This window comes from Anopheles merus, unplaced genomic scaffold (genome assembly GCF_017562075.2).
Source record: "Anopheles merus strain MAF unplaced genomic scaffold, AmerM5.1 LNR4000393, whole genome shotgun sequence".
Taxonomy (NCBI): Eukaryota; Metazoa; Arthropoda; class Insecta; order Diptera; family Culicidae; genus Anopheles; species Anopheles merus.
Genome location: NW_024427973.1, coordinates 22,880 through 41,688, shown reverse-complemented (window position 1 = coordinate 41,688; position 18,809 = coordinate 22,880). Strand labels below are relative to the sequence as shown.

The window sequence follows — 18,809 nt, the reverse complement described above, 5'->3', positions numbered from 1 at the left end:
TAGGTATCACTTGAAAAATGTTGCTACGTTCACACAGAAAAACGCCAGTCTGGCATTTGTATGTATAAAAATCTGACAATGCAAAGAAGCAACACAAATGAGGCATGGTTGATATAACGTTCCTAGGGGCTGAAGTCTTAGTGAGCATGATTGGCAGTAACAGAAATGTGCCGTGTTCATTCTAATTTCAGAAATAAAATTGTGCCAGTGTTGAATATATCTGAACCAAACATTAAAATGAATGTTTGACGTAACATGTATGTAACATGATCATAGATGATTATGGCCAGAGATTCTACTATTTCTAAACAATTAAGCAATAGCTTTTACATTCTTAAAAGTTGAAAAAATATAAACTGTATTTCAAGTATGTAAATTTATTTCTTAAATATTTCTATCCTCTCCATTCAATGAAATCTAAAATAACAACAATTTTTTATTACAATAATGTAATGTAATATTGTACAATTACAAATCATATATATTGTTATAAAGAAATATTTTCACATACAATTTGAATCACTAATGATTATTTCAAATGCATTGTAGCAAAATTTGTTTATACTCTGAATATATTGTCCAATACATATAAATATTTTTTTCGGGAAATACTGCTTTGCCATATTGCTTAAATTTACACAACTTTATAATATGCTAAAACTTATTGTGCAAACAATGTTGAATATCAGACGAGCGAGATGCAATAAAATCATACAGAGGGTGCAAACCCCTTGCTTTATGCTGCATTACACCAAAGTGGAAATTACCTTTGTTAAGAGTTTGAATCCACCATTGCACCGGTTTTGTTCTGTGTCTGAAGGTTAAAATTACGGTATCAAATGTGCATATGCATTCCCTTCTATTATTACGACCAATTTACACTCCACACTAAGCTCTTTTGTGAGACGATTTACAAAACCGTGTTGTGTGCGAAAGGTTTTCGTTCCTTTTTTCTGATGTACACAGTACCATTTTTATCGTTGATAACCATACATTTATCCACGTGGCTCTCTACTGAAATTTCCGTCACAGAACGAGCTGGAAAGGCTAAGCCAAATGTCAGACGGTACTTTAGTCTGGAGCGGTGGGAATTTTTAAAAACACAACACTCAAATAATAAGATACTCAAAGAAGCAACAGTACGAAAGGTGAAGAGAGTTGCACCTCCTTGCCATCGTAAGAGTGCAAAATGGAGCGGGGTCTTCATTCTCGCTGCAAAATTATCGTGCAATTAGGCTAGATTAAAGAAATGAGTAACATATAAAGTGCAAAAAATTGTGCTATGCTAGAACAAAAGATTTTAACGGTTTGAAAGTAAAGTATTCCTACGTAAAGTATTTCTAGTATAGCTATGGTAAGGATTTCTTAAAACAACTGAATGTTTAGAAAAAGTAAAACAAAAATATTTTGTAAACAATTGGAAATTTCGCTTGCTAATTGAATTTGTGTTCAGGAAAATAAAAATATTTTGTAAACAATTGGAAATTTTGCTTGCTAATTGAATTTGTGTTCAGACGTAAAAGTAGTCTTCTAAACCTCTTAATTATTACACATCGTTAGTGGCGCGCGATAATTATTTATCAATAAGCTAGCTGTTAGATACCACGAATCGGGCCTTATTATAAACTGTATTTTCGAAACGGAATAATATTTTTTAAAACCTCAAATTGTGAGTTTAATTTTCAAATTTGTTGACATTTTTCCTATTAGTGTATTGCAAACTTATTTAACTTATTATATGAACTATGAACTTATTCTCGTCCACATGCAATATTTTTGTATAACCACATTTGTGTAGTGTTACTAAAACTGATACAAAGTTATCATATGTATCATTTGTTATCACATAAAATAGATCTAGAGACATTCAAACTCCGTACGGTCCGTGCCTCCCATTAATAGGACTGACGATCTTACTGTTGGTAACAAACCTGTTCTTATTTGTCTTTGATTTGACACCCGATTGATATTGATCACAATCGATAGCATGAATCGTTAAAAAATACGTTTGGATCGTTGTCACAAACGATTGGATCGTTTTCAACTAGGCTTCTTTTGCCAGCACGGGTGATTTTTATAAGAACGGATCGCTTTTCATAACTCGTACGTAGTAGACATTGATCTTCCCATTGAAGATATTCAGCCACTTTCCCAAACTCGATCGTAGCGATCAAAGTCTATATAATACAGAGGTCAAGTCGTCCAGAACATTTGATCAAAAAGCGTGGGAAAGTTTTGACAGCTGGATGAAAAAGCTTCAATAATTTCATCGTAGCATACATTGAGGTTTTAGTTGTTGTGCATGCATTGGTCTGAAAGCAATTTCGGTAATTTTTACATCGTTTGTTCATAATATTGTACATAAAAAAGTACCAAAACTAATAGCCTTGTTTCCCGATTTTTTTCGTTTTCAAGTGATGAGTTAGGGAAAAAAATTCTCGATTCCGCGAGTTAACCATCTTATGTGTATGTGACACATCACTATATTTACCAATAGCTATATCCAAGCACCATATTCATATAAGATAAGCCGTACACTCATACATACAAGATAAGGTTAGGATTAGAGTTGATAGGAATCAAACTAGGAGAAATAAAGACAGTTAGAATCTGGAACTCAAAGTGTTCGCATCATTTGATCCGAAAATATATTAACTCGCGTAAATGAGAAGGAAATGTATAGTTACACTAGATTTTGTGCAGAAAAAGCACAATTGACCCTAAAAAGTGTTTGGTTGTATGGAGTCGCTCACAAACTTTTTCATCTAACTGTCAAAAACAAGTTATCAAAATGGTGGACCAAAATCGAGCTATGCATCGATCTCTGTATTATATAGACTTTGGTAGCGATAGTCAAAATGACATAAAATTGTGGTTTCCTTGGATTTTTTTTTTGAACATTTGCTATATAGTACGTGTAATACGGACGTCACACGAGGCGTAAACTCAAAAAGTTTACGCTTGATTTGTATGGGAGAGCGTAAACTTCCTGTCAAAAGATTATAGGGTTGTTTGGCTGAAATTCAGTTTACGCCAAAGTTTACGCTTCGTGTGACGTACGTATAACTGAGCAGGATACTCACGAAATAAAATAAAGCAACCGTTGTATATAGGCAACTGGAACTATGGTTCCTCTTCGATCGAGTTTGGGAAAGTGACTGATTAAAGCGTGAATTAAAATTCGTCTGGATTTGGTTTAGCTTACAATTTGAAGTGGCAATTAGATGTGTTTGGAGTACTTTTAGAGAATAGAACCGTGATTTTAAGACTGTTTGTGTATTCTGCATGTGTTGTTCCAATAAAAGTTTTCACCCGTTCTGTAAAAAGTGAAGTTATAATTTGGTTATAAGACCACCAATTTGGTTATAGGCTATGGTCTACCTGTTCTACCACCTGGTCTACATACACTTTGACTTCACCCTTTGTGGCCGCACGGTAACAGTAACTTGACAATTGATCCGATTAGCCACCTACGGTAGAAGAAATTCAGGCGCTGAAACTGAGGCTGCGCTCTGACCCCAATAAAACACGACATTCGACTAGAACAAACCCATATAATCATATGGAGATGCACTGTCAGACACAAACAAACAAATAAGACAAACATGTCAAATCCCATACATTTTTCATGTTCAATGTCGTGTTCGATTGGTGCTAGAGCGCCGGGTGAGTCGCAAATCGGGCCCAAATTTTTAAAATGAGTGAGAATGTGCTACTGGTGAATTGCTTCAAAGTATGTATGGATGCTTTGATTTCGTTTGATACTTTTTTCTCTTTTACCTTAACAATCAAATTTAAATTCTATAGTGAACCTAAAACATCTGACCTAAATGGCAAATGAACTATAGAAGCATTCTTCTCAATATGAATTAGTGATGTAAGATCAGATACGGATTCGTTCTGATGATTCGGATCAGTAAATTGAGCGAGTGAAACATGCATCAGTTTTTGAAAGAGCCAGACCATCACTTCCCTGCGAGAAACAAAGGCGATTGGTCGAATGCGCCAAATTAGCAAGTGAGCAGGTATCATTTTCGAATCACCATCCTTCTCTCTTCAGATAGCAGATCAGTCATATCTTACACGTATGTGATTCTTTATACCAAAAAGAGAAAGCATGGTGACTCCGCTCCGATCGAACTCATGCTTTGAATTCGACCACCCATGTCTTTTACAGGGTTTCGAATCATATAAGGGAATAGTTCAATCACTTTTGGGAATGTTGCAAATCGGTAGGGGAGTATTGCATGCAAGCTGTGGATGTTTGCAATCACTTAGGGGAGTTTTGCAATCGATTAGGGAAATGTTGCAAGCGTACTGTGGAGCTGTCATCAGACTGTGGGTGCCGCTGTAAATACCTTAAAATATTTTCGTCAATCTTACTAACTTATCATGTTTAATTATGGCTCCGCAGCAGGATTTATTTAGTTTATCATGTGTACAGCAGAATCCCACACGAAAACAACTCCAAACGATGTTTAAAAAAAAAACATCATCGGTACCAATTCGTAGCTTTTTACACCGGCGCCCACAGTCTGATGACAGCTCCACAGTACGATTGCAACATTCCCCTAATCGATTGCAAAACTCCCCTAAGTGATTGCAAACATCCACAGATTGCTTGCAACATTCCCCTACCGATTTTCAACATTCCCCAAAGTGATTGAACTATTCCCTTATATGATTCGAAACCCTGTAAGGCGTGTATACTAGAGGTGTCCCAAATGAACTAGAACCGTACGGTTCATTAAGTTCACGTTAAAATATGAATGAACCGGTTCACAAGAACAGAACGATTTAGTTCTTTTGATGAATTGAAATAAAAACTAATGAATGTTTTAAAAACTTTCGAAATCGGCACATTTATATGCAAATCAAGAAACGGTCGATTTAAAACTGCACAATGCGGTCTAGCGTAATATGACATATTGCCAATATTGATTTGCTGTTCAGGTGACCAGAGCCACCGAATAATCTGTAGTTCTACCAATTTTCGAATAGTGTACCGAATTACAGGTATTGCTATTTGTAAATGATCGGAAGAACCGAGATCACGTTCACATTCATTGTGATGAACGACTCGGTTCATTCACGTTCACTTAAAAGAACCGAAATGCCCACCTCTAGTGTATAAACGCATAGCCGAAATAGACCAAAAAACTATGGGAATCTACAAATTTTTGGAAACAACCATTAACCTTGGTAGAGTCCTGAGATGTTCTCATTTCTCTTTGACTGCAGATTTGGCATTAACTGACAGGTTTAGCAGAGAACGAACGATTGAATGATTGATCCGATGAATTGATGCGGATCATCTTTCGCTCGTATCAAATTTCGCGTTGCGTTCTTCAAAGTATGACTTTAAATTTAGATTTACGTCTTAAAACTTATGAATGAATTCCAAACCCCGAACCATGCTTGTAGGATGACTACCGGGTTTTGTAGTTCCATTGCTAATACCAGTTGAAAATGTGTCGTATGATATGTTGTGTTGGTATTATTTTGGCACTGGAACTATCTGTTTTACTTGTCATACAAATGATATAAAAAAGCCTTTCGCTTAACAAGCTTCGTTCTCGTTATGCGACAGTCCACAGTATTTTCTTTGAGAAAATGTTTAGCTTGGAAAATACTCGATTCGATATATTGTTACACATCGGATATATTATATCAATAGTTGAAGATTTATACCTAACAAATCTTGCAACGTTTTCAAAACTACTTTTTTCTGATAGGTTAATTGAAATAAATGTATGAACTTTGTAAAAAAATACTTCCGAGTTGAAAAAACATCCAAACGATAGAGGACCGAAATAAAGATCCAAAGCGATTGAAAGAAAAACCCCGTAATGATTAAAAAAAACGAACAAACCCTTAGTCACACTAGACAAAGTTTGATAAAACTAATTTGAACAATAGTGCACCATCCATTGTAGCGTAAATTGCTGGGTGTTTGCTTTTTACTTTCCGTCCCATGGGCGATAGCGATGGATATTTTGCTACGCGCTAGTTCCGTACACTCATCATTACTATCAGACAGCACGAATTCAGAAACATTTCATAGAAAACGTTAGAGTCAATCAATGTCTGATAAGTTGTTTTGATGTCTAACTCAAACCACCTTCCTCCCTGGTGAACAAAGTTTTCTTTACTGCTGCCTTTGGCTGTCAGCTTGTTCTACCGTTCGAACACATTTATTAGGCACGCGAAGTAGACTTGCATGTCTGCTAAAGACTTTTTTGTTTCTTTTAGTTGCCTGCAGACTTACAACGGCGAGGAGCCCAATCAAAACATCAAGCGATTGCCCGGAAACCCTTGGGTTTTTCTTAACGAATACCATCCCCTGCAGGGCGTGTAAACATTTTTGATGGTAAAGAATGAAGCACCGACACCTCAGTGTATGCCATACCTTCAATCAAACAATTCACCGCTAGGTAAAAATCAATACGTACTATTTACTTGGTTATTCACGTGTAACAAATACAGTGTACATTGTGTTTAATATTAGTATTTAGAGGTGCTTTGTGAGAAATCAGCCTATCAAATTAAACTCCGAACTATTACAATAATTCAAATGAAGGAAATAGCTATGAAGGGACTGGTCCAAATTTTCCGTTTTTTTGTTGCAGTTATAGAAGCTAGAAAATTAAAATATTTCAGTGTAAATACCAACCATGTTTGCAGGACTTGTTTCTAGCGTTACATAATATTACATTCTAATGAAATAAACAAATGTACATCACGCTCGAGCTCCGTTGTAACGAACGGGCATTGCTCATTTCTGGCTATGAGACTTCCTGTGAGTTTACAGTACACTCATATCCTGTATCGGACTCCCGCTGATCTTGAAGCCTGCCTGGCGCTTGACAATGTTTTATTGCTTCCATTTCCATTTTAGCCAATGTCCTCTACCATCGCGATACCGAAACTGCGGCGTTTGTCTGCCGTACCGGAAGAAGGAAACATTAAGTCTATCACATAAACAGTCATAATAGACGAAAATATGTCCTAACATTGCAACGTCCCAACTGTACGTTGGTTAGACATTACCACCAAAGCAAAAGGAGCCGAGTCCGGTAGCTTTTCCGTAGAGTGCGTTGGCTGTTTGTCTAAACCCGATCTGCTGTACGCCATGGTCTCAGTCCCGTTCGCGCATTGCTCCTTCATTTTTTGCTGTTTTAGGTCAACACAACCTAACAGCCAACCCAATTAATTCCCTCACGCGCTTCCCACGTCCCGGGGCCCATGCAATCTGCGAAACGTGTAAGGGGTAACCCGAAAGCAATGTTTGTAGTGGCAAAAATTATTACCAGACGATGAGGGCACGTAACCTTTCCTCGCAACATGATTTTTTCTTCCCACACACCACTGAGAACAAATAACGGGTAGTGTTACCATTAAGCCACTTGTGCTGATGGTCAGTTTTGCACCCTAGAAGCGAACTTTCAAACCAAAATATTCGTTGCTTCTGGCATAGCCATTCTCTTACCGCCATTTATTGTATGTTTTGCCATTTCAGTCTGTTTGTTTTTCTTTTGTTGTAGAATAACTGAAGGTTTGAGTAGGAACATGTGAATTAATTTCCGACACTCACAAATTTATTTACAGCCCACCTTCGGGGGCTTTTGGGGCCGTCATCAAAAACAAGGGAGGAGATGTACGTGACACAGTGCCGTACGCAGGCTGACAATTTTAAGACATTGTACCGTTTGTTTCGACACTGTAGTGGATTTGGAGAGTAAACAAAAAGAGTCCTGTGCGTAACAGCTTCTGTTCGTACGCAGTAAAATGACTACAGGGAATAGCTCCCAGCGCTGGGATAGTTGGCACACAATTAACTTTATTTCAACATTCAATCGTTGACTGGGAAATGTTCTAAATTATAAACATGGTGGGCTGGGAAGCAATTAATAGGTTTCCGCGTGCGTTATCTAATGAGTCCAAAGAAGAACGGTTAATTTTAGTCAGAGGACGACTTAGGAACATACCCGGCATGGGTTCGAGTCCCGTATAGACCGTGCTCCTAAACGCAGGACTGGCTAGTGAGTAGGGGTAAACAGGGCAAGAAAGTATGCTCTGTGTAAACATTATTTCACATCCAGTATAAATTCCAAGACTCAACATCTATTCATTGGAGTGTTCTATGAACATCATACAAGTTTTATAAGCCATAATTAACAAATAACCAAGAAAAATACAAAATAAGATTTCGTAGCATATTGATGCAGTTTTTACCATTTGGAAAATAAGCTTTCCAACAAGTAGTGTAGTATTTAAACAAGTGTAGTATTTGTAGTATTTCCGGTGGGCTGGCCATGTTGTACGCATGGAAACGGACGACCCAGCCCGTAAAGTCTTATTAGGCCGTCCGCAAGGACAGAGGAGGCGTGGTAGGCCCAAATTGAGGTGGCAAGATGGCGTGGAACCGTCCGCCATTGAGGCCGGGATAACGGACTGACAGACGAAGGCGCGAGACCGTGATCGGTTTCGGACACTCCTGAGGCAGGCCAAGACCGCAAAGCGGTTGTAGCGCCGGATAAGTAAGTAAGTAAGTAAGTAGTATTTGTTTACCCAATTATGCTAAGAGGCACAGCTTTAAAAGATTAGATTTCGTCGTCTGAAACGTGTAAAAATTATTTTAATTTTAATTTTAATAACACATCTTTGAAAGATTTTGAAGAGCTTTGAAAGAGAATTTGAAGAGAAGCCAAAAGCTAATCAAAATATAGGAAGAAAAATAGGAACATTACACGAGGTGTGCGCAAAAGCGTAGAACATTACCTAAGCGCTGTTATTCTGGCTGTTATTTTCAACTTACTCAATTGCCCCACTGTTTTGACGTTTATCGTTTTGTTTACATGTGCCCATTTTGCCCCGCGTGTCAAAATAGTATATCATGAAACATCAACTTTTATTTCACACTTTTTTCATATGTTTACATTATTTTCAGAGCATTTTGTTTTTTTTTTTTTATGGATCCATAGATAAATTGTGGTGACACAAGAATAATTGTGTTTTTAGACAAAATCAACGACTAGACTGACTAAAGTTGTAGCGTCAAACAAGGATATCTCATATTACTCCATCTACTACTTGTCGTGCTGTCCTTTTCAGCCTTGCCTGTTCACGAACACAGTGCTCTCCAACCTTTTTTGGATCGCGGACCACTTGGCGTTGAAAATACATTTGCCGCGCCCCACATCTATTGAGGGCTTACATTTTTTTACCTTAGTTTAATGTTTTTGATGAAAAGTATATTTTTATCTTATTCTAGATATGCATGTTGGAAATTAGTCTTGGCTGTGAGGGAAAAATGTACCACATGTATAGTAATAAGCTTTTCTTCTTCAAAAAAATGTCTTTCGGGGATCTCGTCTGTTAACGCCACGGACCACAGGTTGGAGCTCGCTGCTCAAACAGACCAACTAGCCATGTTTAAATCCTTTTTAACCATTTTGGGGGTAGTCCTATGGTTTAGTCGTAAACTCGTAGAATTCAATATCATGCTCATGGGTTCATGGGTCATGGGTTCAAGTCTCATATGGACCGTTGTTGTTGTTGTTGTTGTTTACAGGTTTAAATAGGTTTTGGACCTCTTAGGGCAGCGGTCGGCAAAGTTCGGCCCGCCACAACGTTCAATCTAACCCGCGAATTTTTTTTTTCTAATTATGAAAGATGGGAAAAACCTATCCGTACATATATTAATGATCATCTTTGAGGAGTATCTCATTTCATAGCGTCAAACTCTTCCAACTTCGATTATCATAATATGGATAAAAGGAATCATCATTATGGTCGAACTCGAGGTTACATTTCTACTATCTAACATTGGGGCCCTTTCCGTTGTATGTTCGTAGGCTGAAATTTTAGCCTGTCAGCTGTTTGCATTGTATAGCAGTTTTCGAGCAGCTATTTAAGTGAGTATAATATACAGGTGGGCTTATCCCAAGGTGTATGAATATAGAAGGCTGATTTTTATCGCTTCTGCTTCTGAATGAAGAATTTAAGCGTGTTTTGAGTATTCGTCAAGCCTCAAGGAAGCTTGTTTGAACAAAAGTTTTCACCCATCTTGTCACAAAGTGATATTCATATTTGGTTATAAAAAACATACTATGAGACCACCTGGACTACATATACTTGATTCTAGATTCCACCACGTGATCTCTTTAATACACCTTGGGGTAAATGTAAACAACACCGTGTTTTCGAGCAGGCACTCGAATCTAATTCTAGCTTTGAGGCTATAATAACCTAGACTGAAAATTACAGGCTAGTTTTTTGTGTGGTTTTGTATGGAGTGTTTACATGATTTCAGCCTCCAACTGTCAAACTCCATACAAAAAAACTGACTAGAATCGTGAAGGGCTCCATTGACATTGTTTCACCACAATGAGATGAGCAGAAACGAATATTAAAAAAATAAACTTGATTGTGGTTTTCACGAGTTTAACAAAAACACACTGTTGGAACAACTGGATGATTCAAGTTGTTTTCGGAGCAGAACAAATCCTTCAATGTTGTATTTTGCAGGCACATTCCTAGTGATAATAAATTAATTCCTAGCAAATTAATAAATTAGAAACGAAAAGGATTTTTCGCATTCTTGATCTTTGGCTAACAATCAGTACCAGTAAGAAAAATAAGTATCAACAAACTCCATGAAAGACATGGAAAATTATTAGAAAACTTTCCACGATTGAACACAAACTATTGCTTTTTACGAGAAGGACGATAGAACCTGTTCGTGAATAATCCGATATCAATTTGTCTGAATTAGACTACTTAGACTACTTGTTCGTAGAGCATTATGATAATTAGCTAATGTACTTTTTCGGAGATCATCAATAAGATTTTACTCTAGCTTTTTGTTTTGACTGATCACACTTTTGCGCACTCTATTACTGATACTTAACTGATGAATCTTTGTAATTTGATTTAAAAATTGTAAATATCAAGTTGAAACTTTATTTTGATGATATAATTACATAAAAACAACAATATCGATATCATTTTTTTTCTAAAATGTTTTGATGTAATAACGTAAGTGCAAAACAAACTTCATTCTCCTGGCCCGCGGCTTATGATCATTTACTAAATTTGGTCCTTGGCATCAAAAGTTTGCCGACCGCTGTCTTAGGGTATACCTCTGACCCCAACACAGGTTTGAGTCTCTTTCGCCTCTGAACCTCATATAGACCGGCCCCCCGTAGAACATCAGTTCACGTGGGACTGGATAAGACTCGTAAGCCGGCATGTATGCATAGGACGTTATGCCAAAAATAATATTTAAAACACTAGACTGAAATTGTCTATCCTTTCTACAGAGGACTGGCTCTAAAGGGAATCAAACCACTCTGGACCTTTCTTGGCCATTTCAGTTTCTAAATTAAGATTATCCAGCTATCACCCAGTCACTGTTCTATAGATTATCCAGTCACTGTTTCATGTTTGGAATTATTTGTTTTCCTCTACGTTTTAAAAAGAAAAGAAGACCAGATTATTTTACACATTAAAAGAATATTTTTTCAAACTATCCATCAAATATTACTATCACCGGCAAATTCTGGGAAACAATAAAAATATACAGTACAATATATACCTTCAACAGCATGCAACACCAGAAGTAGTCGAAGTCCAATGGTGGTGAATGTGCCTATGCCGCTTTTGCCAATCCCGTCGGTAAATCTCCGTTTTCGCAAAAGCGCTAGCCAACGGTGAAACGGTTCAATGCCGATCTTCCTCATCGTTTGCGAATCACAGTATCCTCTATTTCCTTGCATTAATGGTTGTTTGGTGCAACATCGAAGCGTACACATAATACACTCCTTTCCAGGCAGATGAATTCTTCACCCTTACGCCTGGGCTTCGTGCCAATATTCCATTGGACCAGAGCGAACTGAAAACAAATTATTGTATTCCACACGTACGTTTTTCACATAATTGCCCTGCGTTACACGTTTACTTCATATTGCTTCAACTAGCTAAACACAAAGACTATATTCGTCTTGAATCATGAAATGACATGAAATGTAACACCATATATATTATGCGCTTTCATACCTTATTTAACCACTATAAGAAGATTGATATGATCGATTCAGAGCACTCACCCATAAAAGGTGTAATAGATATCATTGCATTAAGAGAAATTAGAATTCAATTATCAATGCATTATTTGAAGCTTTTAATCACAATACACTAGATCGAAAAGACAAATACACACTGAACTATATACACATTTCAGTAAGGATTGCGCACTATTTCATAGAATTATTTAAAGCTGCGTTTTCTTACTGAACAAACAAACCACGCAGCTAATACATTACAATTAACTTTATTCTATTTTCATACAACACAATATATTTAAGAATTTCATTACGTGCTCGATATCACTGGGTCTACCGTTATAACTGACCCATTTCCGGTGCTGTTTCCTCAAGAAACGTTTCCAGAAGCTATGCTGATTTGCAAGACTTTTTTTTTCTTTCGCTTCCGCCACTCATTACCTGTTCCCAGTACCAGAGAAAACAAAACCCCTAAAATCACTTCAGCAACCTGCTCTCCTCAGCAACAACTACGACTTGCTATCCACTCGTTATCACACCTTTCCCAAATGGGTATTTCAAAAGAAAAACAAACCTTTCGAACCATCCGCGCCGGAAATGGTCCGAAAAGTAAAAATTTGGCCACCCTCTGCTAAATCTGCGCCCGGAAGAGTTGGAACCATAGCACCAGAAAGAAAATCACACTCAATTAATCAAATTTCACTTCCTTCTCTCACACACAGTCGCACTCATTTACTCATATTCGTTCCAATATTCGAATCTACTGCTGCAAACAATGCCCAGTTGCGTTTGTCCTGTTTTGCTGGTGCGCTCGCTTTCCTTGTTTCCTCCATTCATTGTGCACACTGCTGATAAAGAATGCCCAAATACTCACTTAAGGAACCACTGCTAATCACTTTTTGCATTTGCCTTTGCCAGCTTCACAATTACCGCCGGGTCTTTCACGGCTCATTTTATTCCTTGCAGTGCGTTTCGGATTTTTTTTTTGCCGTTGTATTTCATGAAGTCGGCTTTCTCGATAGCTTTACATTTCGACGTACCGTGTGCTCCTTTTCCATTTCGAGATGATTTTCGTTCCTTGTTTGCTTTTGAATTCCAAAATACCACAATTCCGTTTTCATTCACTTAATTTCTCTTTCACCGTTTAAATGATTCAATTTGATTCAATTATTTCATCGTTGAACAGAAACACAATTTAAATTTTAATTCATTTTGATCGTGAGGAAGCATTATAATTCAAACTGCTTTTCAAAACATTTCCTCGCGATCTCTCACTTATTCACGCTGCTCTTTCTACCAAAGAAATAACCTTTACTAAACGAAAATAGCTCAACAAATTACACCCTGCTCACAACAAAGATGGTGATCGAATTTAACGTTCCATTTGACTGTCGCCGTTAAAACACCCGTACCGGTAGAATCGCATGACGTGCTGCAAGCAACAGCAACGACGAACCGTCCCGTGCATACCAAGCTACTCACTGTACTCGACTAATGTGCGATACCGAAAGGTGAAAATTCCTACCACCATCAGTCGAGCACAACCTCGTACTTCAGGATACTACAGAGAAAATCAAAAAACAACCTCCATACTAGGGATCCAACCCTCCCGAACGCAAGGCCAAACATTCTCTCGGCTCTCCGATGGAGCCTCCCCACAAGCAGCGAAGCACTTCGCCGGTGGAAAAGTTTGTTCATTCGTCCTGTGGCTACGTCTGGGCACCGCGCTTCCTATCCATAGGTATGTAGTGATGATGGTGCACGAATGTTGAAGGATTTTTCCTTTGCTATCTTCTCTATCTCTCACGATATGCGTTATTTTGGCAGGCCCCCGCTCTCTCTCTATCTCTCTCTCCCTCTCTCTATCTCTCTCTCTCTCTTTCTCTCTCTCGCTCTCTCTTACTCAATCTGTATTGCTTTTCTCTGTTCGTCCTTCCTATTCTCTGCGCTCACTGACTAGGAATGATAAATACGAGTCGATTCGAGTCTGCGCAGTGTATGTCGAATTCGCCGTTTGAAAACAACAGATGAAAGGATATTTTCCAATCCACTGCAGACTGAGAGTGTCCAGGAAAAATTCCCTTCTTTTCTATTATTTGGCTTAACCCTTGAACGCTAATGTATGTTGACATTACTTTAAGAAAGTAGATATACGTAGATATAGATTTCCACAGTCGCCGCACACATTTGTACATAAATTACTAACTGAAACTAAATTTTACAATTGAAGTATTGTTTGCAGTGTTGTTCATTCATTTATTTGAGCAAACTACATATTTGTTAACAAAAACATTAGCTAAAGCAACATCAGCTGGAGGATTTACACATCTTTAAAACCCTGATTTTTTGCAGGGTCTTTTGCATTTCAGGCTAACGGATTACTTTTCCGGTACACTGCTACAGCCTTACACACGACCCCAATTCTACGACCTGTAAGTAATCGCAAAACTCACGACAGACGAAAGTTGCCAAGCCGTGTCATTTGTTGACTCACCGCCTCAGGTGAAGAAAGTGCCATCCCGAAAAGATGAGAAGACAGGGCACAAATTGTACCATCATGCGAAGCGGTATGCACTACGCGACTGTGTAATGCATAGTCCAACCCTACACACACATGTAAACTATCTTCCAATCTTTTACAATCTACACACAAGCAATACTTGCTGCCAGTGTGCGGATGATAAGAACAGTAAACCCTCCTGTCAGTCAGACTGCTTGGAAAGTATACATTTTTTATGCTTCCTGGTTCCATAATCCACAACTCTCCGTGAATAATTGATTGCTTGCAGTTTGCTTCATCACATTTTCTTATTCCGATAGCGTGGTTGAGGCTAGCGCAATGTGTCGGCCTGATACCTTGTCCTCGGATACTATCCGTTCGGATTTCGCATACGCATAGTTTACATAGCGCACCTCGAAATCTGTATTTGCTCATCGTTATCAGCTCTAAACGTATTTTGTTTGTTTTTTAGTTTTTGTATGTATCACTTCAAATATACATTATTCACACTATTTTTTTATGAAAAGCAATATTAAACATCAAATCAACAGTAAAGGCACAAAAACAGCCAACGCGTATTTTACATTAATTGAAACTCGTTTAACTTTAAATCAATCTGCTATTCACAACATTTGATAATGCGAATCGATATTGTCCATCAAACATGGTGATGGACCTTTGTTAAACTATTTAGAATGTACTTTCACACAAACCGAATGATCGTTTACCTGAATTGAATTTATAGTTTTGATTTGCATATTCGTTTTAACCTTTCCCCAAAATCACCAGGTTCAGGTCAGAAATTGCTTCAAGCTGAAATCAAAATCCTGTACTGTTGTTGTCACTGGTGTATGGTCTCCATTGCCAGCCTGGTCGGACGATTGGATTCCTCGCCGGAACAAGTTCTCTGATAATTTGCATAATGGTAAACATTGAGGTAAAGGAGGTAAAACACCTAGCTAGAAGCGTCGGAAGTCACGCTTGTCACGGTTTTGGTTTGCAATTCGCTACCGAAACCCATTTTCATCGATCTGATTTCGAGTATTGCGCAATGCCCTTCGCATCACGCAAACTATATGAAATATTTCTAAATTTTTGCCCTCTTCAAACTGCCCATAAAATAGATTCACCCCATGAAGGTAGTCCCACCTAGGACAGAACGTTCCGGCTTACGCTCCTGAGAGCGTAAAAGGATCCAAGGCTCATCCTTGATTTATAGCTCCGTACAAAAACTTACCGACGAAGAAACATTCAACAAAGATTCGTCCTGAACGAAGGTTAAAAAGTTTGGTTACAGGAAGTTTAACCTTTTTTTTTTGTACAACGAATGCGTCGGAATGATGAAATTTAAGAGGTTAAAGATTACCTTACCGCCAAAGTGTCAACATCTGCTGGTCATTTTTATAAGAAATACACCAACTGAAAAAATAATATTTGACCGTGTGGGGTACAACACTGTTTTCACAGTTTTTGTATTGTATTATAACACAGTTATGACATCATTTAATCGATCAAAATATATTTCGGTACATCAGTTCAACATAATATTTTATATTATCAAAAAAGTAGATGCTTATATATAGACATGTTTGTTTGTTCTATTATTCCCCGATATTGATAGTATTGATATCGTATTTCAGTTTTGGTAGCGAACTAGTCCACGACACTACTAATACGTGTTTCCAATCGCTTGACATGACAAAACACGAAACTGAACCGAATGATGTTGTCGAACACGCAACAACACAATACGCGACAGAACATGACGGTTGAAACATTAAACGCAAACGACCGGAAGGGCCGAGTTTGGTTGCATGATTCGAAAAACCAACCGACCAGACAACACTGACAACTACCCTTCGGAATGCAATCGAATAGAACGCAGCTTCCGGTCTTATGTACCGAAGCTATTTTGGTAGCGTTTATCCTCGTTTGCTATTAGCCGTTTAAGGACTTTTCGCTTTCCTGTCATGACGGGCATCGCGCGACCAAATTTGCATGTCATCTCTGCTGTCACTTGTACCATTGGCAGTATTATATGCTAACTAGGGTTCTTAATTTAGTGGATAATCAAGGCTAATTTTAGACGATATTTGGGTTGTTGTTTTTTTTTCAGAAAGAGGATGAATTTACTCATGCTTACAATAAGCCTTTTATGTTTCCAAATTGACGTATAAATTTGTGTCAAGTTAAAACTACATTTTAAGCCATTTTTACGACTGTTTTGTTTTAACGTTACAGATAATAAATGTAAAACACATCAAATCCACCATCCACCAATCCATCAAAAAATTGAGCCACACTTTGCTCTATACGTGGATGAAAATGTTTTTATTCTGCGATGAGCCAAACTGTACATACAACAAAACATAAATTGCCTCCAAACAAAAGCTAATGAAACAGTAATAAAATAAGAAACTAAAAACAGGTTGATTCATTCAATGAAATTGTGTACTATGCTGTTGATCCACGCTCTGGCGTATAAAACACTACTATATACATCCGGATATCCGGGCATCGCACACCCTTTACCCCAGGACACGATTCCAACTTGCATATCGCCACAGACCAGTGGGCCACCAGAATCATACGCACAACTGCCTTTGCCGCCATCAACAAAGTCACCCGCACATATCATAGTTTGATCGATCTTTCCTTCGTATGTAGCATTACACAGTACTCGCGAAACCAACGGGATCTGGACCACCCGTAGCTTGTCAAAGCTTTCTTCTTCGTTTAGAGTGCGTCCCCAGCCGGTGACAACACATTCTCGATTGCTCAAAGCATTATCCAGGTGAAAGGCTAAAGCGATCGGTTGTGCGATTGTAGAAAATACTATCGCTTGTTTCAATTGCAGTAAAGCAAAGTCCGCTAACCAGCTATACGGAACATGGTCTGGATGTGTGATCACTGAGTCCACAGGATGTATCGTTCCTCCTTTTGCGTAAAACGCAGATCCAACACGCACGTTCATGTAAGCAGCTATGGTATCACTGCAATAGTGTTGATCAAATAGAAATCGTCAATATGTTGTCCCGAATATTCGGAAAATCATTCCGGTCACGATAAACTTGCAAGTTCAATTGAAGGATCTTACTCTACGCAATGACCTGCTGTTAATACCCATCGATTGGTAATTATCGATCCACCACAAATGTGCTCGTTTAATTCACGTACAGACACTTGGTACGGATGCATTTCAATGTCTACTACATGGCCACCGACAATTCTGTATGTATTATTTCTATTTCCAACACATTCTGAAATTGACACAGCACTGCACAAAAGTATAAGTAGCTTCAATGTTTCGAGCATTCTTTTTTCTGTTTGTAAGACACACAGCGTTGAAGTGAAGCTTAAAAATGAAGCGAATTCCTAGTCAATGAACTGTTTTAAAGAGTGCTGATAGAACAAACACTTGAAAATATATTTGATAAGAATGTATTTTATAGCCATTATCTTGTATCTCATCATCATCTATCATCTATTCTTCTTGTTCTTCTTCTTTGGCTCAACAACCGTTGTCGGTCAAGGCCTGCATGTACCACTAATGGGCTTGGCTTTCAGTTACTTATTTATTACCATAGCAGGATAGGGCTTGAACCCATCACGGGCTTGTTGCTAAGTCGTACGAGTTGAGGACTGTACTTCGAGACCGTCCCATTACATCTGTTTATTTAATATATTTTATTTTATTATTCAATAGTTTTATTCTGCACTACAGTCGTTATAATTGTTCATATACCTTATGGGTGTGTGTGTAAATATTTTGAGACATCTGAAATTTTTGATTCATTTTAGGTTTCTTTCCAGGCGGACACAAGAACAAACCAATTTGGATGGCAAATGATGTCAATTTCCTATATGTTATAGAACAAAGAGAATTACAAATGATTGATTAAAATTACAAAAACCAGTCGAGTTATAAAATTAAAACCAAATATGTGTACAGATTGTCATCGAGATGTACGGTAAAATTTTCTAAATATGACTTATTAAATGTCAAATGTAAAATAAACTCATGTTTGGTCGAGTCTTATAAATCCTGCAAGATGATAAAACATCGGTTATAATTTTACCAAACAATTTATTCGATGGCCAAAACCTAACATTTCAAGCAAAATTATACGACAATTAGTTATATATTTGCTGAAAACTCAATGAACACTAAATGTTTTCTTCGCGGTCCGCATTAACAGCGTATCACGGACAATTTGATTTTGTTTAGTAAAATGTTTGCTTAA

General features: G+C 37.8%; 1 protein-coding gene and 1 long non-coding RNA gene across 3 annotated transcripts; both read right to left on the bottom strand.

Annotated features, from left to right (window-relative positions):
* Positions 1-8,665: 8,665 nt before the first annotated feature.
* Positions 8,666-13,637, bottom strand: LOC121602292. Of its 2 annotated transcripts, none has more exons than XR_006006346.1 (3): positions 13,478-13,637; positions 11,600-12,072; positions 8,666-8,682 (listed from the first exon to the last, which is right to left on the bottom strand). It is a non-coding gene; the product is annotated as an uncharacterized LOC121602292 (long non-coding RNA). The 2 variants fall into 2 exon arrangements; XR_006006345.1 differs by having other exon boundaries at positions 11,600-12,004; positions 13,478-13,636.
* A 2,508-nt stretch (positions 13,638-16,145) lies between these two features.
* LOC121602293 (trypsin 3A1-like) lies at positions 16,146-17,903 on the bottom strand. The gene is made up of 2 exons (XM_041931060.1): positions 17,663-17,903; positions 16,146-17,558 (listed from the first exon to the last, which is right to left on the bottom strand). The coding sequence occupies exons 1-2, from the start codon at positions 17,878-17,880 to the stop codon at positions 17,000-17,002; spliced, it is 777 nt and encodes a 258-aa protein (XP_041786994.1). The 5' UTR covers positions 17,881-17,903; the 3' UTR covers positions 16,146-16,999.
* Positions 17,904-18,809: the final 906 nt, after the last annotated feature.